This window comes from Vanellus vanellus (genome assembly GCF_965231255.1).
Source record: "Vanellus vanellus genome assembly, contig: HAP1_SCAFFOLD_40, whole genome shotgun sequence".
Taxonomy (NCBI): Eukaryota; Metazoa; Chordata; class Aves; order Charadriiformes; family Charadriidae; genus Vanellus; species Vanellus vanellus.
The window spans coordinates 780,126-800,537 of record NW_028127876.1 but is presented as its reverse complement, the minus strand read 5'-3'; the positions used below and the strand labels follow the sequence as shown (position 1 = coordinate 800,537).

The window sequence follows — 20,412 nt, the reverse complement described above, 5'->3', positions numbered from 1 at the left end:
TCTTCCCAACGCGTTGTCCTGCCCCCTTCCTTGTGCTGCCTTTTACACTTGCGAGTTCTCTCTGCAAGCCAGTTGGACTCTCTAACCTGGTGGAACACTGTCTCCTTTTCTGGCTTATTTGCCTGTCTGCTTAGGGAGGTAAGTTGGCTCCCAAAGTGCTCTAAGAAGTGTTCAAGGCAGCGCAAGGTAAGCCCACAGGAGTACAGTAGTAGAAGAAAGGGGCAGATGGAGAGATGGGAGGCGGCAGCAAGGCCTCTCTTTTGGTGGCAGCGCAGTCAACATGGTTTGTGAAATCCTCTCTTCAGCTTGGAAACTTGTGCCTGTTACTGAGAAGCTTTTCCCAATAGGATTTTTCTCAGACCTCCTCTTACTCACCTGTGTGAGCAGCCTTGAACTCAGTGTACTGGGTTTTTTCCTGTTATTTATCTCATCCATACCTCTCTGTCACTTTTTGTTGGGGATCTCATGGGCATCAGAAAAGCAAAGGATTCTCCTTTGGCTCTGCTGTGGGAGGAAAAACTGTCCTGAGTGCCCCTTTTTTAAGGAAAAGAGATACAGGTGATGCCTAGGAGATTTTTCCCTGCGTCTGATGAAACTAGTGTCAATCTCAAGAATATTTATGGCTGACATGAGTCTGTTTGGTCAATGTTTTTTTTTATTTACAGTGAAGAATGCCAGACCTGAGGGCTCACGTAATGAGCAGTCTGCTGCAGTTTCCAGAGGTGACTCTTGAGGCAGTTGGGGAAGAGGAGAGGAGCCGCAATTCTGTGCTGTGCGGGAAGTTTTCTAGAGGTGAGCATTTTCCTTTAAATTTGGACTTGGTATAAAGTTGTTATTGCCTGGAGGTTACCAGAAGCATCGGGTCATAGTATCAACTGTGCCAGGTCGGTGCTGTTAAGGTGCATCAGGCTTAGCGAGACCAAAAAGGATGCTTCAACGTATGCTAATATTAGAACATTGGTATAGTTAAACTTTGAAGTTATAACAACCTGCACCGATCTTGTGCAATTCAAATAGTTTACTTAAACATGCTGAGTCAGTGAGCCCTCCTCAATTTTTAATTCCATAAGAAAGCATTTTCAAAAAGGGAATAGTGGTGTTTTTGGCGGTATTTATTTGCACCGGCCCTATGACCATCGTAACATCGTGTGCAGAAATAGTTCTTCTAGGCTGTTACAGAGGCACCCCCCCTGCTTTTTCTTTTCTAGTCTGAATAAAAACAGAAGGAAGAGGGTAACGCTGTTAAGTGCTGCAGCCATATTTCCAAAGTATCTACTAGGATGCAGATGAGTACCCTGGGAGAAGGTGTCCTGTGTCAAGGACAATTAATCAACTAGGAATGAATTGGCTTAGATTTGTTATGTGGGAAGCCCGCCTGAAGATTTGCATTCCCATATGCATTTCGATGATTTCTAGCAAAACCAAGCCAAATGTGGTCTAAAGACTCTAGGTCAAGATATTGTAATCTTTATCCCAAACAATCCAGATTCTTCAGTGCAGGAATGACAGGTAGAAATGCAAAAGAATAAATAAGGCTGTTAATTTTAAGAGGTATGGTCTGAGGATTTCAGTGGGTGATTTAAGGAAGTGACCAGAACGAGGTAAGTCGGTCTTCCTCTGTTAGGTCCTTTTAGGGAAGGAAAGGGGCAGCGACTGTGATTTTTCAGTTGTTTTCAGTCTTCTCTTGGACATTTGCTTTAGCCAGCTTTCTTTTCTCTTCCAGGGAGGAATGGCCTAGCGTGGTTGGCGCATGGTCCTCAGCTTGAGGTAGTGAACTCTGTGACAGCAGAGCGGCTCTCTGCGCACCGTTTCAGTGGAGTAAAGAAACAGCCTCCCACTGTTCGTGTGGTGAAGGAGTTTTCCTGGCAGAAGAGAATGGGACTACTGGTTGGGTTGGAAGAAGCAGAGGGAAGTGTTCTCTGTCTGTATGACCTTGGAACATCACGAGTGGTGAAATCGGTTGTTCTTCCTGGAATGGTACGTACTTTTTAATTGGAGAAGCGAAGCTTTTATGTTATTAGGTGCTGCATGACCCTGTCTCAGGACAAGCTTTGGAGCGCCTCTTTGTAGGGGGTATTTCTTGTCTAGTGCATTAACGTACTGTCACTTGAGAGTATCCAGCTGAGAGAGCCTTGAGGTAAAATCTTGGGCACAATGGTACTGTTATCTTTTGAGTTTAAGGATAGTAAACCAAGTTTTCTAGTTTCATCATAGAGCACAAAGTTACCTGATTCTCCACTTCCACAAAAGGGCATTGAAAAATACCTTTTGTTTGGCACGAGTGAAAAAATAAATCACTACCCCTTAACAGGTCTGTAACAGAAATTTCTGAAATGCTTTTTTCTGTCAGAATGAAATTTCTGTCAGGAATTCCGTCTTTCAAAGATCTCGGTCTTCCATAGTTGTGCTGTAAATGACTTGGACCCTTTCCCATGAATCTCAGCCTAGCAAGCAGGTGACTTTAGAGCAGACCACAGTTTCTGTTTTGCTTGTTTGTAATGCTACAGTGTGCTTACTCGTCTCAAGCATTTGTATTGCGGTACTTTCTAAAGCGAGGAGTTGGGTTGGTGCTCCACAGGGTGCGTTTGCCTACTGTCTGGGTAAATCTGAGAGTTGTAGCTAGAAAGACAAGTTGTGTGCTGGCATAGGCGTATAATCAATAAGTAAATTATGTGTGTGAAAAAGGACGTAGCTTTATTAAGTTTTATTTCTGAAATCTAAGCAAGCTGGGAAGAAGAACAGGAAAGGGGAAGAAGGAACATGTCATGTATTGAGTCTGTGTCTACAGAAGTGTTTTGAAACCAAATAGAGTTATAAGTCTCAGTTGTATCAGGGAGTCTTTCCATACCACAAAAAGAGTGGTTGAGGAGATAATATGACGAAGCCTTGGGGGGACAAGTTGGCTGTTGTGTGATGAAGGTTGTGAATTTGGGAATAAAGCCAAAGCTTATCTGAGTTTCTGCTCTTATGGCCTGAATGCTCTTGATTACAAACCTGTCTGGTCTGTTGCTTTCATTTCGTTTCCTATCTTTTTGCTCTGAGGTTAGGTGAGCATAGGCAGGACACAGGTGTTGCTGGTTGGACTGTTGACTTCTGTGGACAACAAAGTTATCCAGGTTAACAGCAACTTCAAGTAATTCCGGACCGAGGTGTCAAGCCATGAGTGTATTAATACAGGGTATGTGTAGTGACTGTATGACTGTCTTTTAGTGGAAGAGTAGGTGTGTAGTTGCTCAGAGAGAAAAGGAATGACTTAGAAAATGGAACTTATAAGCTTAGAAAGAATTTTGGCTTTTTTTTTTTTTGTCATGGCAACAGCTCTTTTTACCCTCTGGATGATATACATGTGAAATGCAGCAGAAAACTGAAAATGTTAAAGGAGTCTTATTGGAATTGGTTTCTAGTAAAAGCAACTCTGAATTAAAAACATTAGTTCTGTTAAATGGGTTTATAATGGTTGTATGTTTCAGAAGTATGGAATGGTAATTTCCCAAGTTTTCCTGGTTTGTATGAGGCAGAGGGGTAGCATTTGGATCCTGTGAGCTGAGAAAAGTTTTCTGAGTTCATTCCCAGAATGAGTCGGCATTAGTCTAGGAGCATATGAAAAGCCTGTGCAGAGCGCAGTGGAAAACTAGGCCGTTTCAGGAGCTTCTAGGTGGTAAATGGCAGTGTTAAAATCGGGAAACGTTGTTGGAAGACCGTATGTACAAATGGAGAAGATTCATTTGGAGCCAGTTGAACAACGGAAACAATCTTAGAAGAGAAAGAAGTTGGAAGCGACACTTGAACTTTGGCTAATTGTGCAGCAAGCTGTGTAGCGTATTTCTGCTTCCCTCATAACAGTCCTCAAGACTTGGAGCAGCAAGAATTGGAACAATCAAAGCGCTTGCGATAGTCCTTCGAGTAGGAGAGAAGACTGGAAATTTGATTTGATTTAGAGGGAATCTGAAACAGGAAATGACAGTGGTCTAAATTGCTGCGGGTGCTTCTAAGATTAGAATTCTCGTGAGCAAGATGAAAGGTAAATTGTGGAGCAGGTCGCCAGGCAGAGTAGTGGCAACAAGTGCTTGATAGGGGAGAGGAGAAACCTTTGGGGCTTTGGGGTTTGGTTATTTTTCCCCACCTCTGGGGGTAAAAATAGAAGATAAAAAATGGACTACCTTGTGAAGTTCACTCCCTTGCTTTATTTTCCTGTAACAGTTTGTTGTTGATGTAAAGCTTCCTGTTTGCATTGGGTTGCATTTTGTGAGAGGGCTAAACGATAGCCTGTGTCCTTCTGTTGTATAGCTTCAGTGCAGGAGTCTTCCTGTGCTTGTGCTCTGCTCTGGCAGTGGGTATTGTCCTGGGACGTGTTGCAACATGTGCTGAAAAATCTGTCCTCACCTTGTAATAGAGGTGCATGCCGACTGCTTGGCATGTTAGAGAGCAGCGCGCGCTTCTTCCTTCCATAGTTCATTATTTCTAAGTAGGAAATGGAAGTTGGTAAGCTGTAATAATAGACTGCACCTTTTCAGTTGAAGTTAATTCCGTGAAATAGCTGTAGGAAATACAGTAAAGGGAAGGCAATAAGAGATTTTTGTACAGGGCTGTTTTCTTTTTCTTTTTCCTTGATAGAATCGGAAACCATGCTTTGTTTTTAAGTCTTATGCTCCTGTATTTACTTTCTTGTTTGTGATGTGCCAGTTCTGGTTTCCCTTTTGAATGATTTCGACTTGGGTTGTCAAACAGCTGAAATATTAACTTGTAGTTTTCCTGCAGGTAACTGCTATAGAGCCCATAACGAGTCACGGAGGAGCCAGTGTGAGCACTCAGCACCTTCATCAGAGCCTGCAATGGCTCTTTGGAGTGGCAGCAGTGGCTACAGATGTTGGTCATCTACTTCTGGTTGACCTTTGTTTGGATGATTTGTCTTGCAGTGAGAACGATATCGAAGCATTGGGTAAGCTTCAGTTTTTAAACATGAATTGAGGTGTAAGAAAATGTGTGTCTTTTAAAGAAGCAGTATGCATCCCGCTTTGAAGATACTAGTGTGCAGACATTTGTGAGTACTGACTGCAGGTGGCGGTCTGACATTGTATAGTCCTGAACTGATTAAAGCTAGGAGTGGCTGATTACTCCTCCTAGTGTTATAAATGCCCCCTCCCACCGAGATCGCTGTGTCACTATGGTTCTTGCCAGTGAGGTGTGGGAGTTTTACCATCTGAGTCGGTGCAGCTGCCTGGTAGGAAGTTGTGTCGGAGGTGCCCTATTTCTTGGGAACGTTCTTTGGCTCGTCTTAAGTGACTTGGGGCAAATTCTAGGCTTGTTTTCTAAAAAAAATCCAACTTGTCAAAACCCCTGCATTTGGATGAATGAAATCTCTGATTGGTGTATTCAGATTGCATCCACTGTTTTAACTATTACAACAGTGGCTTCAGGAGTTGGTGTCACTTCAAATAGCTTCACTGTGAGGCCCAAACTCCTGATGTATGGAGTCCAAGAGGAATTTGTCTATGAAGGTTACGCTTCTACTTGATTTTTGCCTACGAGTGAGAATACGTGTCCGATCAGAGAGTTCTTATGTTCTTTGAAGACGTACAAAATGGAAATGGCAAAAAAAGTGCTGCATAAATTGGTATTTTGCCTGGGACGGTCGACTTAGATTATGGGTTTTGTGACGTCAGCGTATAAAATGCACGCTAAATGGCATCACGCATTCCTTGTTTTGTGTGTGTAGATCTGGAAGTTGTCACTGGAAGTCCTGCTCAAGTCCCACAGAGAAGAGAAGCTGTGACCAGAGAAGGGAGATGTCTCTGTTTTTATTTAGAAAATCCTTCCGGAACAGCAGTGTCAACCCTGTGCTACATAAGCAGAAGCAATCAGCTCGCTGTGGGTTTTTCAGACGGCTACCTGTCACTGTGGAACATGAAGACTTTGAAGAGGGAGTAAGTAGGCCTTTACCCTTGGCCACGCCTGGAGGGGCAGCGGTCTCCATTTTTTGCCTAAGGAAGTATGTGAATTTAAAGAGGACTTTTTCAGGGACTGAACCCAGTATGAGTACAATCTTGGAATGTGTATAAATCCTCTTCTGCAATACCTTTTAAGTCATACCTGCATTAAGTGGATGGCCTTCTCCTGCGTGCACTGGGATTGTTTTCCTTATTGTGCCTGTGGATTGAGGAATTGTAACCCAAAGAAGCATGCTTTCCACGTCAAGCAGTTGGGATGCGATAGAGCCGATTTTTATCAGACAGTCTGTTCTACCAGTAGTATTCAGTGAAACCGTTGTTTCCCTGTGTGCGTATTTTGATGAAACTGATTTGAGGAACTCTTTTTCAGATCCAGTAACTGCACCTAGGGCATACTTTGAAAGGCTGAAGTATGTTAGTGGTGTGATTTTGGTGATGCTAGTCGTTAAAATGTGCAGGAGGAAACAAGTGAGAGACGAAAAATCAGTAGCTGATCTGTGTCTGAAAATATATTCTTTCCTCCACGTCAGCTTTGGCTGAAATCAGAGATTGACCCATTCCGAGGCAACGATGCATGTGAATGAAAGTTTGCTTGCAACACTTGGCGGTGAGAATAAGGGAGGTGTAAATTTATAAGTAAGAAAAATTAAGAGGTGATTTAAGATCTGCCAAAGAGCAATCTCACTTGAAATATTTGGCCAGCTTCAGACAGGGATTCACTTCAGCACGTCTGCAGCGACTCACCAGAAGCTGTTGGATGCATAGCCAGTGGAGGAATAATTAGGTGGCAAGAATGGACTGTGAAGGTACCAATAAGATTCACAAGTCTGGAAGAAAAATGCTTTGTGTAGTCCAAGAAATGAGAAGCTACTTGTGTTTGGCACTGTTTTAAATTTGTTCAGAAGATATGCTGCATCTGAAGTTCAATATTGAAGTAGGCTACAACAGTAGGAGCAATCTTTTGCCTGGCTGCTGAAGTAATCCTTTATGATGTTCTTCCTCCTGAGGCAGAGGAGGACATAAGCCCAGGTTATTGCGTTTGCTGGACAGGAGTTTCCTCACCTCTTGACTGTTGCATATACAGTTGTCTCTTCCTTGACTCACTTGTTTGAGATGGAAGTATGACCTTCTGTACTTTGAGGATAAGCTCGTAAGGTCTTCTTTTCATGGAAGAAGCTGCTACCCTTCTACAAACAGTTAGGGCCGGTAGGCTCACCTTTTCTTTTTTCTTTTTCTTTTTTTCTTTTTCTTTTTCTTTTTTTTTTTTTTTAACGTTGTAGGCACCACTCTCAGCTTGAAGGAGGAAGGATTCCTGTCTATGCTGTCACTTTTCAAGAGCCTGAGAATGATCCTCTCAATTGTTGCTACTTGTGGGCTGTTCAGTCTACACAGGAAAGGTGAATAAACACTTCAGTGTCACTTCAGTGAGCCACTGAATTTTTTTTTTTTTTAATATGTTTGTCAGCATACAGTCGATACAGGTATATTTGTTTTGTTTCTTGAGCTATGCAGGAGATTCTGTCAGGTAGGGAAGGTTTTAAGCTGACAATGCCATTTTTACAGGCTTTAAGAGATGTGAAGAGGGACCCGGTAGTTCCCGCCTTCGGAAAGAAGGCAAAGCAACTGTGGCTGCATTTTTGCGCTTGCATTCTTAAATGATTTCCTTTTGTTTCTTGCTGACTGCTTCACGGTTTGTTTGATGCTCCCAGCATGGTATTAAAATACCATTAAAAGCAGTTGAGGCTGCAGATCTAGAAGACTAAAGGTGCCGATACAACAGCCCGCTGCCCCTAAAGGAGGGCGGTGACAGTATTGGCGATTGCCTTGTGCCAGCTTCGGCAGTCGTGAGCCAGTGAGCCTTCGTGAGCCAGTTCAGCTCACCTGGAGGGAAGGATTCAGCAGAGAAGTCAACGGTTTCCTGCTGGATGACTGCATCACATCCGAATGCGGGAGGGTGCAGTGGGTGCAGGAGAGGGACCGGAACTTTGGTGGTAAGGGAAGGGGAGAAAGATCTCTCTCTCTTTCAGCATCATCTCAGCCGTTCCGAGAGCGACAGTCTTTTTAAGTTTGACTTTAAAGCAGTTGTGATCGAGACCTCTTGGCTGTGAAGAAGTCTATCCAACAAGTTTTAGTCCATGCAACGTATTAAAGCTTTCAAAATGTATGGTTAGCATTTGCCCTTGGAGCTTTTAGTGCCAAAATGTCCTCTTATGTATTTTAGTGGCTAAATGTGGCCAGTTACCGTGTTTTGGGAAGCGGTGTTTTTCTTGTCAGCAAGAGCGTGCTATTAAGAAAACGTCGGTCTAGAACTAATGAAATGATTATGAGGATTATAAAGCATCTTTGTAATCTAATTTCCTCATTGATACCCTTTTCAGCGAAGGTGATGCGCTGAGTTTACATCTGTTGCAGTTAACATTTGGTGACAGAAAGTGCTTGGCATCAGGACAAGTCATGTATGAGGTAAGATGTGCACGCGTGTGAAAAGAAGAGTTATTTTCTGTGGGTGAGCATCAGCTGAGTTCGCAGGGCTAATATTGACCATCAAAATTCAGAGCTGACTGGAAAAAAAGTAGTCTTTTGCTGAGTCTTCTTGGGCCTGGCCTTTGTGCATGCTTTTTGAAAACAAGGCGTACAATTTTGTGCTGCAGTGTCATGTGTTGCAACTAGATTCGTCTGCAAAGAGCCCCTATCAATTCAATTCCTGAAGAGGAAGCAGCTTTTACAAATAAAATTATTCTTAAAACAGCAAATTGAGGGCATGTAGGAAGAAAAGACAGGGCCTCGAATAGCTTTGTTTAACCAACCTGCAGACTTGAATAAGCTTCCCTCTGTCTCCCTTTCTCCAAAGACGGTCATCTATACCTGTTTCTTCTTTGCTGATCTTTGGATTTAGTTTCTTGGTTTCCTTTTGAGCTCTGTCAGCTGTACTTCACATGAAATGTACCTACAGTGTCTCTTATATGTTGATGATCCTGAAACCTTGTAGCTGTAAAGATAACTTGTTCTTCTCTTTGGCTGGGTTACCTATTGAATCCACTCTCAGAGCCAGCAAAATATGTAAATACAGTAAACAGTGGGATGACTCGTTCAGAAGAGAATACAGAAATGTACAAGCTGGCTCCAAAGGTGGTGCGTTTAAAATGCAGGTGAGGTATCATTATATCTCTGGTATGTAACAGATATAGGGCGCATCTGTGTAATGTAGAATTCTATTCAGTAGTATGCTCGGAAGTCTTCCAAAACCTTTTTGAGGGGAAAGTAATCTTAATTCAGAGCAAGCCTTTCCTCCTATTTTGATCCTTTGTCTTGCATATTCTCAACAGGACAAACCCCAAAAGGTGCATTAGGCCAGGATCTGTACTCTACCGTGGGCACTTTTAGTCCCAGAACACTTCCTTGGAATCACAGCTTGGTCGGTACCACATGACTGTCTGCCTACACGGCTGTCTGAGACAAGTTTCTTTCCATCCTCAGTGGCAGAAAAGCGTCTACTTTCATATCGGAGTGTGACCAGTGCATCTCATTTGAAAACTCTCTTCTTGTTTTACTGGTCGATAAAGTCCCTCCTTCATCACTTCCATACAATGGAGTTCCTTAAGTGGGATTTGCTTGCCCCAGTGTGGGAAGTTTCAAATAGACTGCTTTGCTTCAGAAGTTGTCTTAGGCAGGAATTGTTTTGGTATTATTTTGCCCTTTCCCTCTGCGCCCTCTTTGTGGAGGACTGGCTCTTCATATATGAATGAAAGTCTAAATTTCTAGCTCTTAAAATTAGTCTCTGACAGGTTTCTGGAGTTTTAGTACTTTACCTGATGAAACTGTCTTTTGGAGTGGTGGATGTCTCGTTCAGGACAACATCTTTTATTAAAATTGGGTGTAGTGATCATTCATTCTGTACCAAAAATGAGGCTCTTTGCCTATGCTTCACATCAGTTTTTCAAAGAGATGGTTTTCATTTTCCTCATCTCCTCTGCACGTCTGTTATTTTTTTTTAGGAATGAAAACCATAATTTTTTGTAATTATTACTGGTTTTAGACAGCCTTGATATTTATTTGAAACATTTCCTGGAACTATGAAGAGAAAGCTTGCCTCTTCTCAGGTGAATTAGATGTATGTTATGAGATCATATGGGAATGTGTTGTTTCATGCTAATTTAGGAAAGTTTTAGGAAACTTGGGTAGAACGTGGTGTGATCCGTTTCTGGGTTGGCTTTTGTTTGGTGGTGGTGGATTTTTGTTGTTTTTTTGTTTGGTGTCCACAGTACGCCCAGTCTTGCACCGTACAGCAGACAGTTTGAAGCAATGCTGTGTTTGGAAAGACGGTTCATTTTAGTTAATGCTTACTTAGCAACTGGTGGCATCAGGGGTTGAACACAATCCTGCCGGGGTTTCAGTGTATCTCAAAGCAGTTTGCTTACTCTGTAGTGCTTTGTGATCCTAAATGCCTTGGCCACGTGCATCCCATGTCCTCTCTGTTTTCCCCTTTTGCTGTTGGCTGTGCTCGGTGAAGGACCTGAGGGCCATTCACCCATTTCACCCAATTCACCCATTAATCAGTCTCTGACAAGATGAGAAGAGGAGGTGGCAGGAGCATACGTGGTTTGAAAGAAGATTGTTCATCAGTAAGAAGTTCTCATAGTTCCCAGCGAGGGATGTGCGTTCACTCTGGCGATGTGCCTCTAGATCATACCTCTCGACAGAGCTTTAGCTGCTGCGATGGCGTGACTTCTCTGACTTCATCAGTTCTGTGACCAAGACACGGAGGGAAGAGCTTTGTGTGCATGCGTGCTGCGTTATTTCAGATATCTCTTTGTAGATATATATTTAGGTTTATAAAGAAACCTTGACATTGCAAGGAAGTCTGCAAAACACATTTAGATCTGAATGATGTTAGGGAAATGCTAGAGTTTGAAAACGTGCCTGGTCTGTACCGCCAAACTTAGCTGTTGGGGTTTGACACCGAATTCTCTTGCATGTCATTTGTAGTTTCTATTTATTGTAACAAATAAGCTCATGGGAAATATACACGGTAAAATATGCTTATTATATGAGATATAGAGTGTCTTTCATATTTAGCTATAATGTATGTTTTTATCTTAAAATGACCCTTTGTCTCTTCTGTTGTTTCCCCAGGGTTTGAAAAACTGTGACGAGAGGTACACTTTAGATCTCACGGGAGGAGTCTTTCCCTTGAGAGGGCAGATCAGCAGTATTAAACTACTCAGCTGTCAGACCGTAGAAAAATTTCTCAGCCCTGTTGACAGAGAGGATAGCATTATTGAAGGTTTGTTCTGATGCCTGTGTTTGATTATTTTAAAATACGTGGGTTTGGAATGTAAGCAATGGATGCTGTTCTGGCCACAGGGTCTGAAAGCCTTAAATATCTGTACAGACTGGATTGTTGGGATTATTGAAAAAGACAAACCGTGTGCTTAAGTTATGTGAGACTTCTTTAAGGTAAAAACTAGGTGAGTTTTCACGCTTGCTGACATGCTCTAGCGATGTATGGTGGGGTCATCTGTATACTGCTGGTCAGGCATTTTATTCCTTCAGCTGTCACCTTTGAACAATAAGATCATTCTCTCCACTGCTTTGGAATGTTATCTGAATCTCTTTTTGCCCTGTTCAAACCTGTTTGCGTGTCTACTTCCAGATGGTAGTCCCTCACAGGTGGTGTTCCCCAGGGCTCAGTACTGGGGCCTGATGTCTTTAATACCTACCTTTATTAATGATCTGGACAGAGGAATGGAGCGCACCCTCAAGAATTTTTCAGAGGACACCAAGCTGAGTGGGAGCCTTGATCCGCTTGAGGGTAGGAAGGCTCCACAGAGGGATGTGGACAGGCTGGCTGGCTGGACTGAGGCCAATGGTCTGAGGTCCAACAAAGGCCAAGTGCCAGATCCTACGCTTGTGTCATAACAACCCCATGCAACAGTACAAGCTTGGGGAAGAAGTTCTCAGGATCACAGCCATCGAGGGGAGAGAGAGCACTTCACAGCAAAGTTTCTAATTGATATCGAATGTGATGTTCGTTGTATGAAATCGACTTGTTGGCCAGATCGGGTCAAGTGCCCGGGTGTCGCTCCTCTATGATTCTAAGAGTGGCTGGAAAGCTGCCTGGTGGAAAAGGACCTGGGGGTGCTGGTCGACAGGCATCTGAATAGGAGCCGACAGTGTGCCCAGGTGGCCAAGAAGAGCAATAGCATCCTGGCATGTCTTAGAAATAGTGTGACCGGCAGGAGTCGGGAAGGGATTGTCCTGCTGTACTCGGCACTGGTGAGGCCACAGCTTGAAGACTGTGTTCAGTTTTGGGCCCCTCCCTGGAAGAAAGACCTTGAGGTGCTGGAGCATGTCCAAAGAAGGGCAATGAAGCTGGTGAGAGGTGTAGAGCACAAGTCTTGCGATGAGCGGCTGAGGGAACCGGGGTTGTTTAGCCTGCAGAAAAGAAGGCTGAGGGGAGAGCTTATTGCTCTCTTCAGCTACCTGAAAGGAGGCTGTAGTGAGGTGGGGGTCAGTCTCTTGTCCCAAGTAACAGGATGAGAGGAAATGAGCTCAAGTTGTGCCAGGTCTGGTTTAGAATGAGTATTAGAAACAAATTCTTCACGGGAAAGGTTGTAAAGCGTTGGAACAGGCTGCCCAGGGAAATGGTTGAGTCACCATCCCTGGAGGTATGTAAGAGACCTGTCGCTGTTAGGTTAATGGTTGGACTCAACGATCTTAAGGGGCTTTGATCTTAAGGGTCTTCATCTGAAATGCCTTTGGATTGAGAGAACTGGTGTTGTGTGTGTAAGTGTGGAGGTGTGAATGTTGTGAATAGTTTATGTTAAAATCTCTATTCCAATTTCTGGTTTGTCAGGGTTTCTTTGTTTATTTGGTGTGATAATTGTGGTCTTTCGTTTGGAATATGCATGGAAAGGAGCTATTCTTAAAACTCGTCATTGAGTCAAAGCTGGAAATGAATAATGCCAGCTGTGTGAGACAAGCATATACGACAATTATTTGTATGCTTTCTAAAAGTCGCAATGTATGTGTTCCTAGCATGCTTTTTTTGCTAAACTGTTCATCTAGCTAAACGTCTTGATCAGCTCTTCATGTACGGAGAACTTAATTAGCTAATAATTGTGTATTTGACTTTGCTTAGAACGGATGCAATTTGAACAAGCAAAAGGGGCAGTATGACTGAAACCTGTCGCAGAGATGTTTGCTGCTCTGTAATTTTTTTCACTACTCTTAGTAAGTGTTGTGTTTCATGAGTGATAGAACAAAATTAAGCCAAAATCGAAAGTGGTGTTTTAAAAATATCGGATCTACCCTATTTTCTGCAAATAAAACAATGTCTTCTCTTTTACAGCAATATATCCTGACGTCAGTGTAGCAGTCTTCAGTTGGCAAGTGCAAACATACGGTCAAGGCAAACCATCTACTTATTTGGGCGTATTTGACATTAACAGCTGGTATCATGCTCAAATGCCAGACTCGCTAAGGTAGATTTTTATTAAGTTGCTTTCAATATCCCTGCAAATAATTCATTTGAATGTCGGCGTTTAGCTGACGCCCTTGTTTTCTTTAAGGCCAGAAGAGTTCCTTCATGATTGCCCCTATTTTGCTTTGTGGTCACTGGAGACTGTGACAAGCATGACTTCTCCCGAGCTCCTTTTGGATATTCTGGTACATGAGCGCAGTCTACGTCGGGAAGTTCCTCCTTTTTATCCACCACCGGAGCAGTTTTTTAATCCGAGTGCCTGTACTTTTGGTAGGTATTTCAGTGCTTTTAAGAGCGATAAGCTTAAAATGAGATGCTATTTCTCGGTTCTCTTGTTCATTGTCTGTCACACAAAAACCAAACCCAACTCCCCACACCCCCAACCCAACTCTGATGACGTTGTACTAACAAGGTATTTCCTATTGTGAAATATATCTGGCAGTCTGCGGAGTTTTGCTGCTTTTGTGACGTAGCCTGTGAAGTGGTGCTGGTTATAGAAGGAAATGACTTGGAACTGAAGCTCAAAGTACTCAGTTCTATCTTTCCAGATACTGCTATGTAAACAATGTAAACTGGTCATAACATAACTGAGAGAGTCTGGAAGGTTGTCAAACGTTTGTTGTTTCTGCAGATGGCACGTGCTTGCTGAACTCCGGAGTTGTTCACATGACTTGCACCAGCTTCCAGAAGGAGGTGACCTTTTATTCTGTCTCTGTTGAGAATGTCACGAGGTGGACATTTTCTAAGCTTTCTGTTGCACTGCTTTCAGTGTCTGAGACCATTTTATGCTCCTCCTGCCCATCCACACGCGTAATTGCAATTGTAGCCTGTCACCAGATTTATGCAAATGCTCATGCTTTAGGTCCGCTCTTGGGACTGTAAAACCACCACGGTCTCCTGTGGAAGCATGATCAGGGATTGGATGTCTAGAAAGGAATGCGATGTTGCTCTAGGAGCAAGAACAGAAATGTTGTGGAAGTCGGGGAAAGCTGTTACTTCTTTACGAGCCATCGGTCAAACTGCCTGCATAGTCCTGAGTTAGAGTTTTTATCCCCGATTAACTTGAAAAAAGGGAGCCAGAATGGAGAAAATGAGAAATTACTTAACTGTTTGAGAAGAACGGAAACTTTTTTTCTCCCAAACTTGGCCCAATTGCAACTTCCGAGCCACTGCCCAGATTGTGACAAATAATGTTGACTTAAGTTTCAGCTCGCTAAATATTTCCAACATGGATCAGCTTCTGCACAAACAAGCATCGAAAGGATCTTCCAAAGCGTGGTTTACAGTTGTGTGTTAGTTTAGCTGCTATAGAATGCATTTTGTGTCAGTGGTCAGGGAAAAAGAAAGGCGTGTGTATCGAGAGAGAAGCTAGAAAATACTTAATCATTGCAAGGGCTGCTCTTTTCTTTCACAGGATTTTTAAAATAAACTGTAACTGTTAGTTTGGCTGCCGTCTTTAAGACTCGGCATAGTAACGCTTACTCAGATGGCTAAGCCAAAGCACATTCCTGATGCAGGCTTTCTGACAGTTTAAGGGGACGTTTCTATAATTTCTCTTAGCGGTTACCCAGGCCCTTAGTGACCGACTAACAATGCGGCCTTTATCAGTAGTTTTGGATTGATGTTTCAGACCTTGAATTTTTTGAAGAAATCTGTCCCTTCAATGACTGAAGCCATTGGTGAGAGCTACCACAGGTGTCTGGTAGCTGGCTTGCTGTCTCCAAGACTCGTCGATGTCCAGCCATCCAGTTTGAGCCAGGTGAGCGCATATGAGGGAATCAAGGGGGAGATACAGCCCTCTGGTTTGGCGGGGCTGGAGAGGCTACAAGACATGATAACGTGGTTTTCGTATTATTTGCCAGTTGCCCTGAAATACGAGTGTTGGCTGGAGTTAGCAGAAGAAATAGTATGCTTAGCCGCAAACTATGGAGTTTGACTGGGAACAGCCCTAAGAGATTTGTCTTTAGAGACCCGTCTCTTAATTCTGGGCCACAGACACGCACAAGGAAGCGTGCGCTCAGTGCTGGTCACGCGCAACATCAAGCCTCTTTCCCTCAGAGCAACCTTCATCCCCATCCGTTTCTCGAAGCATGAAGTTTAGTGCAGTAGCTGACGATGGGGGTGTCTCGCTGGGATGCGAGCTGTTGCAAACGTCAGCTTGCTGCACTACACACGACCGTTTGCTTCCAAGGAAGAGAGCTGTGGTAAAGGATTACTGGTGTCAGGTGAAAGCAGATCTTCACCTCTGCGGCCTTTGCCTCGTGCTTCAGTAGCCCAACATACTCCTCTTAGACTGCCCTCTTGTTGCTGCAACACCGTCATCACCTTTATCTCATGACGCTCACTGCCTTCTGTCTGCTTTATCCCGCCATAGTGACTTCACCCCCTCTGTCACAGGTTTTCCTTTGGCACCGACCGTTCTCTCTCATCTGAAGAGCTTCATGAGAGATAGAGTCTTTGTGATGAACAGCCCGTCTGTTTTTTAATAGCCTTTGCTGGATTGTGACTGTGCCGTTCGGAGACTTGTTATGCATTTGAGCAGGGATTCCTTTGGAATGTTAGTGAGACAAATTGCAGCAGTAGGGTCGAGAAGCTTGGTTTGCAGTTTTGTTTGCCGCTGTGAATAGCATTTGGTGTGTTTCCTTGCCTGCAACCAGTTTTCAGAAAAAGATGGAAATATCACATGTGTGTTCCACTGTGTAGAAATCCCTTGGAATGTAACGATTTTGCCTAGAAGGGAAAATGCTTTTGAATGTCTTTAAAAAAACCCAACTAAACAAAACCCCCAAAAGAACAAAGTAAAAGTTTGTGGAGGAACCTTTCACCCTTCCTGCACTCCTGATGGCAACCTTACACGCACGGAATGCGTAATGGGTAGTGGCAGAGGATGTTACAGAAAAGAGCTAAGTGGAAGTCAGTGCATGAAGCCTGTACTGCAGAGGCATGGATCTAAAGATCAGAATTAGCCTTCAGTAAGTTGAAATGTCAGAGGAAAAGTTACTGTGCTCCTCAGACCAAGGAGCAGTCCAGCCTGTGGCTCAAATTAAGACAAAGAGTGTGGAATGACTCGCATGTCTCCGAATTGACTTTGTGATGTCTGACTGAGTATACAGCTAGAAACAAACATTCACCGTTGATGGTAAGTAAGTAAGATTCTCATTTTATTCTGTCTGTTATGTTTAGGAGGAGCAGGTGGAAGCAGTATTGTCAGCTGCTGTCCAGACAGGTTCTGCAGAACTTCTGAGAGGATGCATTAAACGTTGGACATCTGAAGGTAATACTTCTTGCCTTCTTTTAAGGTGACGTATTTTTTGAGTTTGAAATTTTTGATTCATTTCTTTTTTGTTCTCTTTTTTTCTAAAGTTGCCAGAAGTTCTGCAGTAGCCCAATCTGGCAAGATCCTTCCTCGAATTGAAAGGAAGCGGGCTGTTGAGAGAGCCAAGCCTTACCGTTTGCCTTCATTGGTATTAAGAGAAGGTAACTTTTAGGAGAGGGAATATAGTGGACAACTCACTGTCACTTTGATTACACAAGGCTGATATGTTTCCCTTCTTGCTTTACAGACTCAAGACCAAAGCCATTATCAACAATAACGAAACAAGCTCATGTGGGAAATGTGTGTAAAAGAGAAAATTTCCTCAGTCACGTATTGGCCAATATCAGAAAATTCTGGGAAGGAAATGAGCAGAAACCCAGTTTCTCCCAACGCGATGGGTAAGCAGCCTTTTGTCACAGTCTTGAGCTACATGTGTGGAGAGAGAGAGGAAAATCCATTTGCATTATGTGAGTGTTTTGGAGGGAAGGTGCACCTGCACAAAACTTTGGCTTTTTTGCACGTACAATATAGAACACTTGAGAAACTGTCCTTCATAAGGAGTATTTAGAGAGAGAGTTCTGCTATGAAAATCTCACTTATGCAAATACATTTAGATATATGAATATATACACACACACATACGTACCACATTGCCATTATGGTGAATGTGTTTACAGAATTTAAGATGGCTGACACAAAAACTTTGATTACCACTAAGGTACCGTTGTACAGATTTTGATAGACTTGCTCGTGGGATCGAATAGTAATCTTTTACCGCTTCCTGCCCAGTTGCTGCTTCGTTTCTGTCTTTTTTACATCAACTTAAGCAGAATTCTAATGAGCAGGAAAGAGGCTTGCGGTTGTACGATGATTTTCCTACGGGTGGCACGGTCAAATAAACTTGAATTCTGGTATGTGTGGACTTCAGGGGAATGGGAGTCAGTTACATTTTCCTTGTAATTCTAGTCCTAGAGCTACAGAACCGCCAGCCACAACATCAACTCCCCGTGATGCAGAGTTGTGCGATGCGTTTGCTGGGACACCAATTACAAAATCTTCACAAAAATGTTCCAGGAATAGTGGATCTAGCATGAATTTTTCCAAAAGGTGTTGCTTCTCATATGTGGATGGATGGATGTGTGTGTGTAGACTTTCTGTGTTTTCCAAGTGCTTGCATTCTGCTTTGTCTCTGTGAAAGAAAAGGTCAACTTGGGCACACAAGTGAGGGGAGAATATGAAGTGGTGCCAGTGTTGCAATGTAGATGATATTTCTTCTGGCGTGAGACTGATCTGACTTGCACAATTTGCAAGGGATTCCTCTCTCCTCAGTGGCAGTGGTTTGGGAAATTAAGCATGAGATGTACCAAAATACTTGAGAAACTAGAAGATGCCTGTAGCTTGTTCTTGGGCCTGATACATCACCTGAACAGGGAGGGTTCACCTGTATTTCTTGTTCCTGGAATGTTTTTGTTATGTGTCGTGTCAGATTTCTTGACCGCAGCGTGATTCTTTCCCCCATTTATTTATTACTTTTCATCTTTTAAATTGTGAATCTTCCAGATTGCTGGATTTGGTGGGCCGTCCCGTTCCTTCATGTTCTCCCGTGCAGACTCGTAGCTGGCAGTTCCCATGCAGACCACCTACTTCATCCGTGGCATCCAGCCCCTTTGGATCAAATATGTGTGGTCCCATCTCACACAAGAAATTCGCGGGAGCATCAGAGCTGAATGTACCTGAGACTCCTCCTGTGGTTAAGGTTTGTATTTTAAAAAAGCCAGCAACAACAACCGACCACACAAGACGCCGGTAAACTTGGTGTGAAATGAAACCACCAAAGAATTTAACGGAAACACTGTTGCGTTCACCTTGTGGAATATTTTCAGTGTGCGCGTGAGTATTGCATATACAGTCCTTTTGGAAGCAGCGCGTTAGGACCAGTCTTGAAGAGGGGAAGCTTAGTTCTAATTAAATTGCCGTGTGCCCATTGTCCCATAGCTTTGGGAAATACACTTCTTTATATTGCATGGAAGAAAGTGAGTTAACACTGGCATGTGGTCAGTACTCATTCAGGAAATCGCCTTGAGGAGAAGTGTATGGATTTCCCCAAAATGTAGGCAGGAAGCAGCTGAAGTTGAAGGAAATATTCCTTTTCCACAGGAAGAAATAACTGTTTCTAACAGTTTTCCTAAAACTGAGGAAATGAATGTAAGTCAACTATGTTCCCATTTTCGACAAAACAGAAAAACTCTTTGCAAATGGAGGACAGTCCTGTCTTACTGACAATTGGAAGGCACCCAAAACGGTCTCAGTTTCTTTAGCTGGTGAACGCAAGTTAAAGCCTCATTACATAAGGGCAGTTCTGTTTTTCTCCTATGCGTTTTGTGGACCTCTAACACCGAATAGAACCCGTCAAGACTGGGGCCTTTGAGGGCTGTAGTAGGAAAAACAAAAGTGCCTAAACTATTTTTTAAAATAACCATACATTCGTTTGGTTTGTTAGAACTTAAAAGTTTCTTATTTGACTTAATAAAAGAAGTCGTTTAATTGTTAAAGACAACACAAAAAGTTGGGGAGTGCAGCTTTTCGATACTGGGGGCCGTTTACCAAATGACAAAATGCTGTGGGAACCAAACTCATTGTTGGAATGATTTAGGTGCTGAGATCGTTTACTCTCTGTTCCTTATTAACATAAACAGAATTCCCCGTAATGAGTTAATTTCAGCATCAAGATACTTCAAGCTACTTAAAAGTCTTTTTTTTTTTTTCTTAAACTACATTTTTTACCATCTGAACTTTGTAAAATATGAATTTTGAAAGGTTGTTCACATGGACTGAAAATTAGAACTAGTGATTCTCCAGTTGTCCCAGGTTCTTCCCCATTGTTTTCACTTCTGCTGGCGCTGATGAGTTCTTCAGAAGACATCCGCCATGAATCGTTGGTAACAGTTAGGAGTGAAATGCAAACTGAAGGGAAGGCGTACCACAAATAGATCGGTCTTAAGTAAGAGAAAGTGCTTTTCAGTGTCCCACATTTGAGATGAAGTTAAATGGGCAGTCACTTATTTAGCTGTCTCGGCTTTGGGATTTAGGATGACACTGTAGAGAAGAGGGTTACAGACTTGGGAATACGTAAATCCCTTATGGTGTAGACGGGAAATTTGTGATGGGAAGAAGGCAGCGGGTACATGAGACGGTCACAAAGCTTCTGCAGTCATTCGTGTGGCAGTAAGGGGAAGGTTTTTCTGCTTTCGTTATAACTGTTTTGTCCTGATTTAGATGTAAACACCTGCTTTTGGCTTGTCTGCCTTCACTGAATTGAGGACAAAGTAGTCACTGCTCTCTTGTTTGTAGATTTGTAAGCATGTAAGGAAAGCTTATGGCAGACTAGTATGTCTTGAGTTTAGTTGTGAAGCATGGTGTGTTGCTATCATAGGATGCTTTGGCAACTTTGGACAAGGCAGGAGGCAAGAAAACGAGCCGGTTCTATGGAGACTGCTGCAGAGGGGCTTCTTCCTTCTGCCATCGTTGGCTAGCATGATAACGTAGAGGGCTGGGCAAAGGTGCTTACACAGGGGTTAAATTCTCTTGAGCATCGGAGTCACTGGAAATAAGTCACAGATACTACTTTTGTTCTCACCATAAAAGCCTGAGTATCTCACTCAGGA

General features: G+C 43.0%; 1 protein-coding gene across 1 annotated transcript; it reads left to right on the top strand.

The window, feature by feature from the left end:
- Positions 1-671: 671 nt before the first annotated feature.
- On the top strand, positions 672-18,364 carry LOC309684908 (protein ELYS-like; the record flags this gene model as incomplete). The annotated part of the gene is made up of 13 exons (XM_082500746.1): positions 672-792; positions 1,724-1,977; positions 4,759-4,939; positions 5,717-5,924; positions 7,229-7,345; positions 8,327-8,411; positions 11,082-11,210; positions 13,314-13,432; positions 13,520-13,701; positions 14,063-14,124; positions 15,062-15,190; positions 16,615-16,705; positions 18,357-18,364. The coding sequence occupies 13 exons, from the start codon at positions 672-674 to the stop codon at positions 18,362-18,364; spliced, it is 1,686 nt and encodes a 561-aa protein (XP_082356872.1).
- Positions 18,365-20,412: the final 2,048 nt, after the last annotated feature.